The following is a 13548-nucleotide window of genomic DNA, read 5'->3' as shown; positions in this document are numbered from 1 at the left end:
GGCCCAGCTGGCAGCAGCTGGAATCCTTTCCCAGCCAGTACTCCTGCCGTGGAGCAAGGGGAAAGCATTGGTGAAGCTCTCCTGTTTTGTTATTTCTCAAGGCTGCTGTTGGGATAAAATTACCTCCAGCCCCTTTGCCAAAAATTTCCAGGCTCTTGGGAGACTTGGAGCAGCTAACAGCTCATTCCCCGGCCCCAGCTGAGTACTTCCCCTCCTTGTACATGCACACTTGCCTGCCCCCTCTGGGAACTGAATGAGCCTTACAAGTTTACCTCCCCAAAATAGGTTCATGCTAAAAATAGCCCGGAGCACCAGAGGCAGGTGCAGAGCTTTTCCTTTGTTGGGTTTTAAACGAGGCTACTCTTATTGCGGGTAAAACGTGGATACGTTCAGGAGCAGGGATGCAGTAGGAAGCCACTCATCTTTAAAAGGACTTCTCAAAAGCACGCTCCGTATCAGCACGCATCCACAACGCGTGGTACAACGTTGGCTGCTGCGCCTCGAGACCATTACTCACTCCTGCATGTACGAACCAACCGATGGAACAACCTCAGCAGCATTTCTGATGAATAAACATTAACTGTGTTTATTACTGAGCATGAAAGGGATCAACTTTGACTACCGGGTTACTTAATCACCAACCTTTGTAACAGAACAGCAAATAACATGCGCCGCCGGCAGGCGGCTGGGAGGTGCTCCGATTAAAGGAATTACTCCACCAGACAGGGAAAGGGATAAAATGAGACCAAAACCAACCAAGCAAGCAAACAAACAAACAAAAACACAACAACACTAATGTTCCTACATCAATTTGCTTAATAAAGCCTTACCTAAGCCCTCCACTATTACTCATTAATAAATATATGCTCTATTTTCCACGAAAATCAGCAGACTTCTGATTTTTTGAGATACACATTTCAGTCACCATGGATCAGAACAGAAAATTTCTTTCATAGCCAAATAAAATTCTGCCTCAGAATAAATCATTTTCAGAACATTCTTGTCATACCAACTTGGCTCCTTCTCCATTTCTCAGCCTAAATTTATTTATGATATTGAATCGTGACACTATTATTTGTGTTTTCATCATCCTGCCACTTAAACAACTCTCTGCTTCCCTGATGTATTTGCAAAGACTGATAAAATGGTGCTTATTCAGAAACATCCGCACTTTCATCTGTACTCCTTAAATAATCAAAGTAAAGCCAAGAGAATTTTTTTTCTGTCTCTTATGATAATGATTCTGTGACTGGGGCTTAATTATCAAGCTTGATGGTCAAATCAAGACTGGGACTTATCACTCAATGCTCATATTCCCAACAGAATCACAAGAAAACAAAATCTACTTTGGCAACAAAGCACAAATACAGGAGATAGTATATGATGACCACACAGTCTGATGTTTTCTCACATAAATATTATGACAGAAATAAGTCCTGCTTCTGGTGGCATTCACTCTTTAAAGGTGCCATATCAGAACAAGGCCCCAGGTCTGAATTTACTGAATCATTTTTTTCTAATAATTGCGTTTGTATTGTTTGAGGCATTTTAAATCTCTTCAAAAACATGTGAGCACAAAATGCCTTCCCATTGACACACTCTGCCAATATTATAAAATTATTTAATACAAGTATTTATTTTAACAGTTGCATCTCTTTTTGGTGGCAATACTGTAGTGGCATTCCAACCCATCAGCAGTCTAATAAATTGTAAGATTGACTGCATAAAGAGACTGCTGGACTTGCTCACGGGTACACCCGCAGCTATTGTAGCAACAGCTGCTCTAGCCTGACATGGCAGAAATTCATGCAATCCACGCATGGGCTGCAGGTTAGTTTTCCCTTCCCTCTGGATACCGATCTACTTGTTTTGTGGGTTTCATTCTCCCCATCACAACATTCTGTTCTCCAAGAGAACAATAACAGAGTCCTATAATGTACCAGTATACCATACACCGGAGCTGGACTCCAGTCACTGATGGCACGAAATTGGAAGAGATCCACTAAATCACTGAACAAACCACCTCTGACAATGCTGTGGCCTTCAGCAACCCTGACACAAGCCATTTAGTGGCTTCCTTCCTGTTCTAGACTGCCAACAAAGCATGAGTTGAGGCCAGAAAAAGGTCTCCAGGGTGAGAGGTAAGGTGAAGATTTTTGTTTTACATGTGCCCAGCACGATGAACTTGCCAAACCAATTTTTGTTTGCAAACACTTCGATTGGGGAAAAAAAATATACCTTCCCATGTGGTGGTTTCGTTTCGGCTTCCTCTGAGGGCTGCACACCCCGGGCATGAAGCCCCTCGCTGCTTTACTCGCCATGCCGCCAGGGATTTTGGCAGTCTGCCGCCTTCCCTTAGTCCTACACTTTGTGACCGTTGCCAAATGCTGCAGTTTGGTAGTCCCAAACGATTGGCTCTGCCTCTTATTTGGTGTCCAGACCAGGCACACCGCCACTGCTCCGATATTTGATGTGCACCCCAAGCTGGGGGCATTAAATGAACTGGAAAAGAGGCGCAAAAGGATGAGGCGCCCAACCGCTACCCTTGGCAACGGGGACAGCTCGTTTAACCAAGGAGACTTCAAAAAAGGACCTCCTGACGCATGTACCAAACTCTGCAGCCCGGGGCCTTTCCTTCTCTTTCTTTCTTTTTCTTTCTTTTCCATTTTTTTCCCTCATTTTTCCCCTTCCCGCCCTCCCTCACACGGCGGCGCTGCCACCGCCCCGTTCCCGCCCTAATGGCGGCCGCGCGGCGCATGCGCGAGCAGCCCGGCGTGGAGCGGGGCATGGCGGCGCGGCGGGGCGAGGGGGAGGAGGAGGAGAAGAAGGAGGAAGAGGAGGAAGGCGACGGGGACAGCGCCGGGCTGCGCCCCAGGGACCAGCTGAGCCGCAGGGTGAGCTGAGGGGGGCCGAGAGGCGGCGAGGCGGGTGGTGAAGCCTCTTGGCTGCCGTGGGGAGGAGAGGAGGGACGGTGCTGTCAGGGGGCTGCCTTATCATGCGGTCCCGTCCTATAAACTTCAGGGGTTTTCCACATAATCGCGGCTGAGTTTCTGTCCTATAAACTCCGGGGGGTTTCTGTCATTCCTTAATCGCCTGAGGAGCCGTGAAGGGCTAGCACAGAAGTTTTGCAGCCTGTAAACTCTGCAGCAAAAGATGGCACCGCTGTTGTGTCTGGTGGGACAGTTTTAATACAGTTTTAGGAGGGGGGTATTTTATTTTCTAATGTATGTATTTATCTTTGTCCGTTTCATTTTGAATCTGGAGAATATCTGTGATTGTAAAGTCTGTTGTAGAGGTTATGCTAAACTTTGGTCTCCAAAAGTTCTTTGATATTTTTGTTGTTAGCTGTTCGCACATTGCTTTGCTCTGGTTTTGTTTTCTTGGGGGCGATCTCTGATCATAAATAGGTAGAGATATTGATCATAAACAGCTAGACGTACTCTGCCTTCCCAGTAATGATCGCTTTGGGGGATAGGGGAAATGCCAATTCCCGCAAGGTAGCCCCTTCCCAGAGCAGTTATTAGTATTGCTTCACCAACCTACAGGTGTATTCTTCATGTAAAATTCAGAAGAGGTCTGCAAACTGTAATTCAGTTACCTGGCCCAAAGCATCACAGTACCTGTCAGGAATAATGGGTAGTTTAATGCCACTTTTTCATTCCTGTATCCACTTTCACTTCAGCGGTCCATTCAGGGAACAGTGACTGTGTGTCCTTGTAGCTGTCTTTACAATATGGGTAAGGGTTTTTCCCCACCAGGATTATAACACAATAGTTTATTTTTAATAATTAAATTGGATTATGTTTTTTACTTTTCAGATTAAAGAGCAGAAAGTTATAATTGATGAGCTTTCTAATTTGAAGAAGAACAGGGTAAGTACTTACAGATTTGCATTTGGCTATTTGTGTAGTGTAATACGGTGTGGCGTTGAGGTATTTTTCTTAATGCTTTATCTAAGTTATGATGTTTGAGTTGACCAGAAGATGTCATTAAATATTCTTGCTTCTCATGTTTATATGTTTTAAAATAAAAAGTGATCCCATGAGGAAGAGAGAAATACAAAATAGGAGTGGGCTGACCATGAAATGTTTTTTGAAATGTACATGAGAGCGTTGCTGTCAGCAGGGTAAAAGTAGCCCTTCTGACCTAAAAGTGAAGGATATTTCAGTGAACCTGCATCAATTTCTGCTGAGGTGTGGTTGCTTGAGTTTGTTACTCTTCCTTAATGCAGTTTGTTTTTGTTTTACAGAAAGTTTATAAGCAGCAACCCAACAGTAACATATTCTTCCTTGCAGACCGAACAGAAACACTGTCTCAATGCAAAAGTAAGTTTGCAGACTAAAAGGTAATCCAGCAGTTAACTGTTTAAAAGATCTCTGTGTAGCTTTTAAAATTTCCGTGTAGCTTTTGAAATTTATACATTAAAATGAAAAACTGGCAGCTGCATGTTAAATGAGAAGTGCACTTCAGGGTTGCGTATTTCTCTGGGTTGGATAAATGTAAAAATGTTTCTGCTTGATATGCATACAATACAAAAGCAAGTGCTGAGACAGGAAGGAGAACATCTGCCCTTGCAGAGGAGTCGCTATTATTTGTGCCCTTTGTGAATCTGTGTGCACTTGGTGCCGTTTTTTTCTTTAAAAAAAAAAAATCCCCAAAATTCCATGGAATGAATATAAATTAAATAATGACAAACTGAACTGCAAGCTAGGCTAGAAAATTTCAGCTGTGTAAAATATTGGATTTGTGGAATCAGGAAAGCAGAATAATGGAGGATAAATAGAGCCGATGGTTGAACAGGTTAAAAATGTATAAATAGAATGAAATGGAATGAAAAACCGCTAAATTAATTCACTTCTTTTGATTGGATTTACAGCATTAACACTTTAACAGTTCACTTATTATGAACTTGTAAATCCTATTGATGATGTAGGCAATAGCTGGCCATTTCTTCAATTCTTAAACTTCCAGTGTGGCTTCCATTGAGGAGGGGAAAAATCATAAACTTTGTATAATTGAAGACAAACAGGCTAGAGCGAACTAACTGTGTTATATCAGTATTATAGACATTTTGTTTCACAGTTTTGTGTTCATCTCTTTAACTGAACAAGTGGCTAAAGTTACTCATTCCTTAGATATGCTCTTAAACTTGCTTACTTCTAAACTGACTGGAACTAATTATTTGTGTATTTTTATCACACAGTTGTATTAGATGAATTAAAGAAGGCACATCAGGAGATGGAAAATTCAGAGAAGACTAAAATCAAGAAGTAGCCGGTCTGAATTCGGTCGCGATGTGTGGTATTTGTTGTGTTGTTACCTTGCCTAGCCAGCACACTGTCCATGGTTCCTTTAATGAAGACATGCACCACTGTCTGAGAAGAAGAGGACCAGACAGTAGCCAACAGTTGATAAAAACTGCGTCTGATCTGTCATATGAGTGTCTGTTTTCTGGCCATGTACTTCACTTGAGGGGAGTACTGACTCCTCAGCCTCTGGAAGATGCCAATAACAGTATTTTCCTTTGGAATGGAGAAATTTTCAATGGACTGCCTGTAGGAGATACAGAAAATGACACTGCAGTTATGTTTCGTCATCTTGAATTATGCAGTAATGAAGCTGACGTTTTGTCGCTCCTCTCATCGCTTCGGGGCCCATGGTCTTTTATTTATTATCAGGCTTCTAAACACAGTTTATGGTTTGGTAGAGATTATTTCGGTCGTCGTAGTTTGCTTTGGCAATTCAGTAATAAGATTGATGGGGCTTTCTGTCTCTCATCTGTAAGTGTTTATTCTGAATCTGGGAACCAATATCAAGAAGTCCCAGCATCTGGAATTTTCAAAATTGATCTCAAAGCTTGGGCAACAACTAAATCTTTGTCTTTAACAGTCTTTCCATGGAAATACAGCTCCTCAGAGAAAACAGTAGAAGAAATATTCATTAATGTTCTGGACCAAGTTTCAAAAGACTTACCAAATCACATACCTCTTGTGATGAATGAATCAAAACTATGTCTCAGAGCACCGGTTATCCCCTTAAATAAAACAATTTCTGAAGCCTCGGACGAATGTGCAAGCACTAATATTAGTGACATTACCCCTATGGTTTCTGTTGACACTCTGCAAGGATTTCTTGCAAAGGAACACAGGAAAAAATTAGTCCATCAGTTTATTGATGTTTTAAATGAAGCAGTGAAGAGGCGGGTTTTATTACTCTGTAGAAATGAACTGGAAACAAGAGAAGTTCAAAGCCTTTCTCATGGGAAAGCCCACGTTGCAGTGCTCTTTTCTGGTGGTGTTGATTCTATGGTTCTTGCAGCCCTTGCTGATCGCCACGTTCCTGTGGAGGAACCAATTGATCTTCTCAACGTAGCTTTCATGATGAAAGAACAAGCTAAGCAAAAGGGTACTACTAAAAAACGCAGCAACCAGGAAATAAGGCTTGATTTGCATAGCTGTCAAGAAAGCTGTAAAGAGACAGATGCTAAAACTGCTGGTCATTTGTCTTGCTTTGATGTCCCTGACAGACTCACTGGTAGGGCAGGACTGAAAGAATTAGAAGCCCTTAACCCCTCAAGAATCTGGAACTTTGTGGAAATTAACGTTACGCTAGAGGAATTGAAAGAGATGAGACAACAACGCATTAATCACTTGATTTATCCACTGGATACAGTCTTGGATGACAGCATCGGCTGTGCAATTTGGTTTGCTTCCAGAGGGGAGGGGTCTGTTAGTAAACAAGGAGAAATAAAACCATATAAAAGTCCTGCAAAGGTACTGATTTATTTTTTTTTTGGTTTTGTTTTCTTTCTTACACTTGATTTTTGACTGTGAAAATAGTTCCACTGCAGAAATTAGCAGCAGTTTTTAATACTCATGACGCTTCTGAAATTCAGTGGCTGAATGCAGGATAGTTCTGGACTGATAATCTTTTTATAATTCTGGAATTAAAAACTGTTCAGTTCCTTTGTCCTGTAATGTGTGTAGCTGTTCAGTAAGCTTGAATAAGCAACAGTGACTAGGAAAAAATAATACCCAGCACCTCTCATGCTTAATGTCTTAATTCAGTAGTAGAGAAGTGTTATTCAATCCAACCGAATAGGTTAATAAATTTAGAGAGAAATTTTAATTAAAGTGAAGTGATACTATTTTGTGCCAGCACCTAGAAGTTGTAAAATTACTAGCTGCTCCTTTAGACAAATGTACATGATGAAATAGACATTAATAATGACAGAAAAGACGACTACTTTGAATCTTTTATAATTACAGTCTGATTGAATGACTGTTCAAAATACAAAATACATTAATTGCTTCCCCCATCCCTACCCAATTTCCTGATGCTTTATATTCAGAACAATTCAAAAACATAGAAGGTCTTGGTGCTATGACATCATGCTATGATGTGCTTAAAAACTACCACTTGTAGATCACTAATTATTTAGTTGACTGCTCTGCTCAAGTCTGTGCATCTCAGATTTGCAAAATATAAAATCACAGCAGGTCCAGAATATGTTGAAATGGGGTGTGAGTTTCCAAACCCAAGTGACAATCTCATTCTCCTATCAGTGGCTACTGCGTGCAGGTAAATGTGGTTGCTAACTAGCTAGTGACACGTTAGCAGTACGCTGAAAGAAATGGTTAGTCATGACTGGTTATTCTACAGTGAGCTGCTGTTGAAGGCACAGTAGAAGATCAGGTAGAGTAGTGTTGAGGACATTTTACGTGCATATCGCTGAGTAGACAGGACAACAACACTTTTATGTGGTGTAACGTGGTTATTAACCCAGTAGCTGGGAAATTAATATAATCTCGGTGTACATTCAGGTAACTATTTAAAGTGACATAGCACCATCTCTGGCAATGAATTTTTTAAAGGCTGGTGCTTAGCAGGTGCTGCTTATTATAACAGAAACTGACATTCTTCCAAGATACCCATTTCTGACACACAGTACTTCAGTTTCTTCTGCTTCCTTGAGTATAAATGTGTGTACTTCTTAAGTCTGATCACGAACCTGTTAACAAGTGGCTTTACTGGTAAGCTGTGTAAATAGATAAGGAACATGCCATCACCATAGTAATATATAGAGAAGATACATATTAAAGTTACTTTCCTTATCATGTTGTACTTAAGCATTTAATTACTTAAGCATTACGTATTATTAGTTTGCACAGACACCAAGAAAAATTTCTTTTATTCTGTTCTCTTAGGTTGTGCTTACAGGCATTGGAGCAGATGAACAACTTGCTGGGTATTCTCGACATCGTGTTTGCTTCAAAAAATATGGCTTAGAAGGTCTAAATAAAGAACTTGAAATGGAATTAGGACGCATTTCTTCTAGAAATCTTGGTAGAGATGACAGAATTATTGGTGATCATGGAAAAGAAGCCAGGTAGTATTGTTTTAACGTGAAGCAAAACTGGATTTGCTGGTTAGATTCTGGTTTTATCAGTCTGAGAGAAAGCTCAGTTTGAAAGTTGTGTGCACTTTTTTTGTCTCTTAATTCTGTTTCATTTGTGTTCATGCTGCTAATAACATTTGTGGTTAGCTATGAATGCCTGGAACTCAGAAGGCTGTGAGAATGTAGTGTGTAAATGTTTTTGTTTTCAAGTTACAGCATAGCTTCCTGTAGTATTTTAACACTTTAATGTTTATCTTCAAGTGTTGCTTTAAAACTTATCTTTTACCTTCATAGTGTTTTTCTGATATATTTTTTTCTTTTCCCTTGGTATAAAACTAGCATTTCTAAGCTCAAGCAAAGAGCAAGAACAAGCATCAGTTTTGAAAACTTCAGGGCTCCTGTGTTTAAATCCTTCTTCCTCTCACACAGTATACCTGCTTTGGAGACTTGGCACCAATGTATCTATAATTTGCTATGTATGTCTTTGTCTTTAGGTTTCCTTTTCTTGATGAAGATGTTGTTTCATTCCTCAATTCACTGCCTATCTCAGAAAAAGCAGACTTGACTTTACCTCGAGGAATCGGTGAGAAATTGATTCTGCGCCTTGTAGCCAAGGAGCTTGGTCTTAAAGCCTCGGCTGTTCTGCCAAAAAGGGCTGTACAGTTTGGATCTCGGATTGCAAAACTGGAGAGCAACAGTGAAAAAGCATCTGACACCTGCAGCCGACTGAAATTACTTTCAGTAGATGAATTATAAAGCTGCATCCAAAATGTTGTATTTATCCTAAATGTACATTCAGTAAAACTTTGTGTTTGTTTTTTTTTTTTTTTGAATGTTTGGCCTTTTTTTTTTTTTTTTTTTTACACACTCTGACTTTACAGTCATCCAACTAATACAAATAGATGCATACTTGTAGGATCTCATTATGAACGCATCTATAGGGGAGAAAGAAATAGTGGTCTCTGGAGAAGGTGGTCTTTAAGGTCCCTTCCCCTACCTTTCTAGGATTTTATTTGTAGAGCATTCCTAACCCTTACTTTACAGGGCCCAGTGATTGAGGAACCTGTTTTACTAACTGCCCTTTCTACATGTGAGAGAATAGATTGCTAGGCTCACCCTTTCTGTATCTTTTGTTATTTTCAGTGTCTGTCATACCTCTTCAGCTTCACTTCTCACTCACAGAAGGTATGATTTTTTATATGCAATTTGAATTACTTTATATAAATTATATATTATACTATTAAATTATTAGATGATATGTATTGTAATTACATCTTTTTACAAATTATCAAGTAAGCATAAGCAATGGAGGTACTTCCACTTACATTTAGGTTTAATAGAAAATGTACTTCCTTGTTATTGTTTTGATACCTAGAACTCTTAGACACTTGTAGAACAGCAACGACAGCAACTGGAATAACTGTGGTGATACTACACAGCATTTATTTCTCCAACAGGTGATCTTCAACAACAGAAAGCAAAGCAAATACCTTAAGTTATATCTTAACTTGCCAACTGTAGTATCTTCCTTAGTTTTGGCACCTTGATGGAGTCTTCTTCAACTTGGTTTGAAATATCAGTTCCAAGGGGAGCTCTAGAAAATAACAAAGTAGTATATTTGATAGAAGTAATTAAGATAACAGTATTGCTGCAGTAAGATGGTGGTGCTGTATCACTTGGATGTGCAGATTCACAGACCTTATATGCGTTGCAAAGTTACTCATCAGTTTCTATCTCCTTCCACTTTCACTGAGTACAGTGAATAAGTGAAGAAATAGACTGTGAATAATTGAGTACTTACTTGGGTTCGAAGCGGATGCCCTCTGTGCTGTTTAAAACACCAAGTCCTGCACGTAATCTTTCAATGCCATTCCTAAGCAAGAAAGTAATTATGTAAAAATGTATGTGTAGTGTATGTGGTTCAGTCACTATAGAGGGACATTCTTACTGTCAAATTCTAAAGAACATTACAGAAAAATACAAAGAAAACCAGTCCTTACCATGCAATCATAACACCATTATCAGTGCAGAGTCTTGGAGGAGGAGATAGAAAAGCAAAACTGTTTGCATTTGCCAGAGCTTGCAGGCCTTTTCTGATATACTGATTACTTGCAACTCCTCCTGATACAACCTGACAGCAATTTTAAAAAGAAAAAAAAAAAGCCTTAATTCAAAAGTAACTACTGATAGCATTCTAAGTAGCATTATATTTAAAAAAGGAAAAAAAAATAGTTTTGAAGACAGCAATAAATAATAGACCAGCTACCTAGTACTGGTTAGCACTAGATCAAAGCATGTGGCCTGAGTTGTTATAGGTTAGGTGGTAAAACAAAATAAGTAAAAACAAACAAAAACCTTGTAGCATAAGACCAAGTATAAAAGATGTCATATGAATATCTGAAATGAGTATTACTTTAATCCTAGTGTTTTAAGGGAATTTAATACATACTGTCAGTCTTCCTCACCCATCCAGATTACCATTTTTGTCAACGGAGAAAGTGTAACAAGGCAACTGCATCTTCAAGTTATGTTATCATAAGTAGAAAATGCAACATGCTCCGTAACATAAATAAGAAACTCAAGTATACCCACCAAAGTTGCATGTTTTGGTGACAAGATGCCATTTTTTATGCAGAAAAGCATAGCTCGATATGTCCGCTGGATAATATGAATGGCTACTACATGCTGTACGGCAGCGGCGATATCCTTAACACAAGACAGGAGCTCGCCTTCTTGAATACCTATAGAAATGTATGATCAAAGGGGTTTTCCTGAGTACAGCTCATCAAGCACACAGTTCATATCTGACTTTAAAAATACCTTCTTCTTTTTCTTTTTGTATAATGGTTTTATTGATGAGGTTCTGAAGTCCAGAAAAAGAAAAATCACAGTTACGGTATTGTTGCATGGGAAGCCTGAACGTGTACTGTTGCCGGTTTCCAGTTTGAGCCAAGTGTTCTATTGCCTTCCCCCCAGCCATGCTGTGGCATTCGGGGTGCTTTATTAAAGAGAGTCTTCTTGCTACCTGAGGAGATAAACAGAATCAATATAGGGAACTAAATTAATTCTTCTGCGTATGTAACCGCATAACTGTTTTGCAGTCAATGGAGTGAAATCAGACACCACAAAATCCAACATTATTAAGATAAAATTATGAACAGGGCACTATATAGACAAAATATAATGCCGCATGGATGTTTTTGCTAGAGTAATTAGAAATGCAATTCTATAATACTTTGGGCAAACACGAGGACCATGAAATTTTGCAGGAATCATTAATTAGCCAAGTTTTATGCTGTAGGAAACACACATTGACTGCTAAATATCAATATATTTATCAATATTGAATATATTCTCTATTCAAAATAGAGAAATAGAATGTTAAAGCTCTTATCACACTGTATTACTGTCTTCAGGCTGATCCTAATAGTGTGATTGAGCAGTGTAGCTGCAATAAAAACAGGTAGATTCACTTACGTATGGAAACATTACCTTATCCAACATGTCACCTGGTGCTATATCTATTGACTGTCCGAGCAGAAGGAAATCTGAAACTCCTTGTGCTACTGCCAAGATACAGTGGCCTCCAGAGAGTAAAAGAACTAAGAAAGGAAACTCCACTTGATTAGTCAGCCTAATGGTAAGTGCGTGAGCCTCCATGTGATGGATGGGTATGAAGGGCTTCTGGTACTTGTTCACCAGTTTCAAGCTGTAGTCCAGTCCCACCTCCAGGCTTAGCGCAAGTCCTGGTTTCACTGTAGTCGCGATAGCAGTAAGTTCATTTACAGAAACTCCACTGACACTAAGTGCTTCCTTCACCACTTGCTCGATGTTTTCCCTGTGGAGTTGCTGTGCCACATGAGGAATTATTCCACCTGTTCTAGTTAAAAACAAGTATTTGGAATATATTTGTATTTCATAACTAAAAACCATATTTTTATGTGATTTTATAACACCTTGATCTTGCCAGATCCTGCCTGTTCCTTAGGACATTTGAGAATGCCTTGTTTAGCCTAAAGAACATCTATGCACTGAAGAGAGTGTAATCATCATTGGGAGGTCAAAAAACGTAACTTTCCCTTTTTTGGTATGCATTTATTTTAAATATACTTCAGTGCTGTTGCAAAGCAATGTCTGTAACTTAATGTTCACAGTCCTTCATTCATCAGTTGAGGTACTTAGTAACTAATGCCTATTTGTGATTAATTTTCCCTTAAAACATATACATGGCAGTTTTAGTAGTAGTAGTAACTGAATGTTTAATCAAGTGAGATGAGTAATCTGTCTCAATTAAAAAAAAAAACAAAAAAAAAACACTTGTTAAATGCACAGCATTTCTTTCCTCATACTTGCTATTATCTAAAGCAGTATGTGTTGGAGCCCAAAAGATAGGGGCTCCTATCCAAAGAAAATGGGCTCCTTTCCAAAGAAAGTTGACACTCACGTCAACTTTTCTGAAGAATACTTTTATATAGATGATATTACATGGAAGTGTAACAATAAAATCACTAGTGAGCAGCATATTTAGCCACAACTACAGTATTGTAAGAAAGCCCCGTGAGCCATATATTCTTACTTCAGATGGACTTCCCTTTGACATTGCAGCGCTTCTCCCAGCACATTGCCAGCTTCATCCACGACTGCAGCACCCGTATCGTCACAGCTCGTTTCTATTCCCAGCACAAGTTTGGGGCGATGCAATTTGCCACAGGGAGTAGAGCGGCTTCGCAGCCCCCCAGCCGGGCTGCACCTGGCTGTTTGCAAAAGGCTCCTGGCAATGCTCTTCATGGCTCAACATTTATCACGTTACGTCTAGGAAAGGATTGTAAAATTTATTACTACTGAAGGGTTCTCAAGGAAGTACTCCTACAGATTTAAAATTCGCGTGCTGATTTTTAGGTAAAATATACCAGTAGTATGTATTTCTCTGAAAGTCAGGATTTTAAAGCATGCGTGGCTGTGAAGATATGCTATAACCTTCAAAGTTATGCACTACCACGGGTGGCTTTTAAGACCTTAGGAAGAAATATTTTCTTAATAAGCCTTACCCGCGACCTTAAACGCCTCCAGCCAGCGCCGGCCTGTAGGCCGCCATGACAGGGCGGGGCGGCGGGCGGAGCCGCCGCCATTTTGGGGCCGGCCGGAGGCGG

General features: G+C 39.8%; 2 protein-coding genes across 5 annotated transcripts; one reads left to right on the top strand and one right to left on the bottom strand.

The window, feature by feature from the left end:
* The first annotated feature begins 4250 nt into the window (after positions 1 to 4250).
* On the top strand, positions 4251 to 9226 carry ASNSD1 (asparagine synthetase domain containing 1). Its single transcript, XM_084522907.1, has 4 exons — positions 4251 to 4325; positions 5204 to 6773; positions 8208 to 8389; positions 8893 to 9226. The coding sequence occupies exons 2-4, from the start codon at positions 5295 to 5297 to the stop codon at positions 9152 to 9154; spliced, it is 1923 nt and encodes a 640-aa protein (XP_084379033.1). The 5' UTR covers positions 4251 to 4325; positions 5204 to 5294; the 3' UTR covers positions 9155 to 9226.
* OSGEPL1 (O-sialoglycoprotein endopeptidase like 1) lies at positions 6732 to 13538 on the bottom strand (the record flags this gene model as incomplete). 4 transcript variants are annotated; one of them, XM_084522910.1, is made up of 9 exons in its annotated part: positions 13447 to 13538; positions 12975 to 13210; positions 11891 to 12278; positions 11219 to 11423; positions 10991 to 11139; positions 10399 to 10529; positions 10200 to 10271; positions 9889 to 9992; positions 6732 to 8038 (listed from the first exon to the last, which is right to left on the bottom strand). In XM_084522910.1, exons 2-8 carry the CDS (start codon positions 13184 to 13186, stop codon positions 9902 to 9904), a joined length of 1248 nt encoding a protein of 415 aa, XP_084379036.1. In that variant the 5' UTR covers positions 13187 to 13210; positions 13447 to 13538. The 4 variants fall into 4 exon arrangements, with proteins under 4 accessions (XP_084379036.1, XP_084379034.1, XP_084379035.1 ...); XM_084522908.1 differs by lacking the exon at positions 6732 to 8038 and having other exon boundaries at positions 9811 to 9992; XM_084522909.1 differs by lacking the exon at positions 6732 to 8038 and having other exon boundaries at positions 9811 to 9992; positions 13309 to 13488.
* Between the last annotated feature and the right edge of the window lie 10 nt (positions 13539 to 13548).

The sequence above is a fragment of the Aythya ferina genome (genome assembly GCF_964211825.1).
Source record: "Aythya ferina genome assembly, chromosome: 6".
NCBI lineage: Eukaryota > Metazoa > Chordata > Aves > Anseriformes > Anatidae > Aythya > Aythya ferina.
Note: the sequence above shows the minus strand (reverse complement) of the source record. Positions and strands in the feature narration are given on the sequence as shown.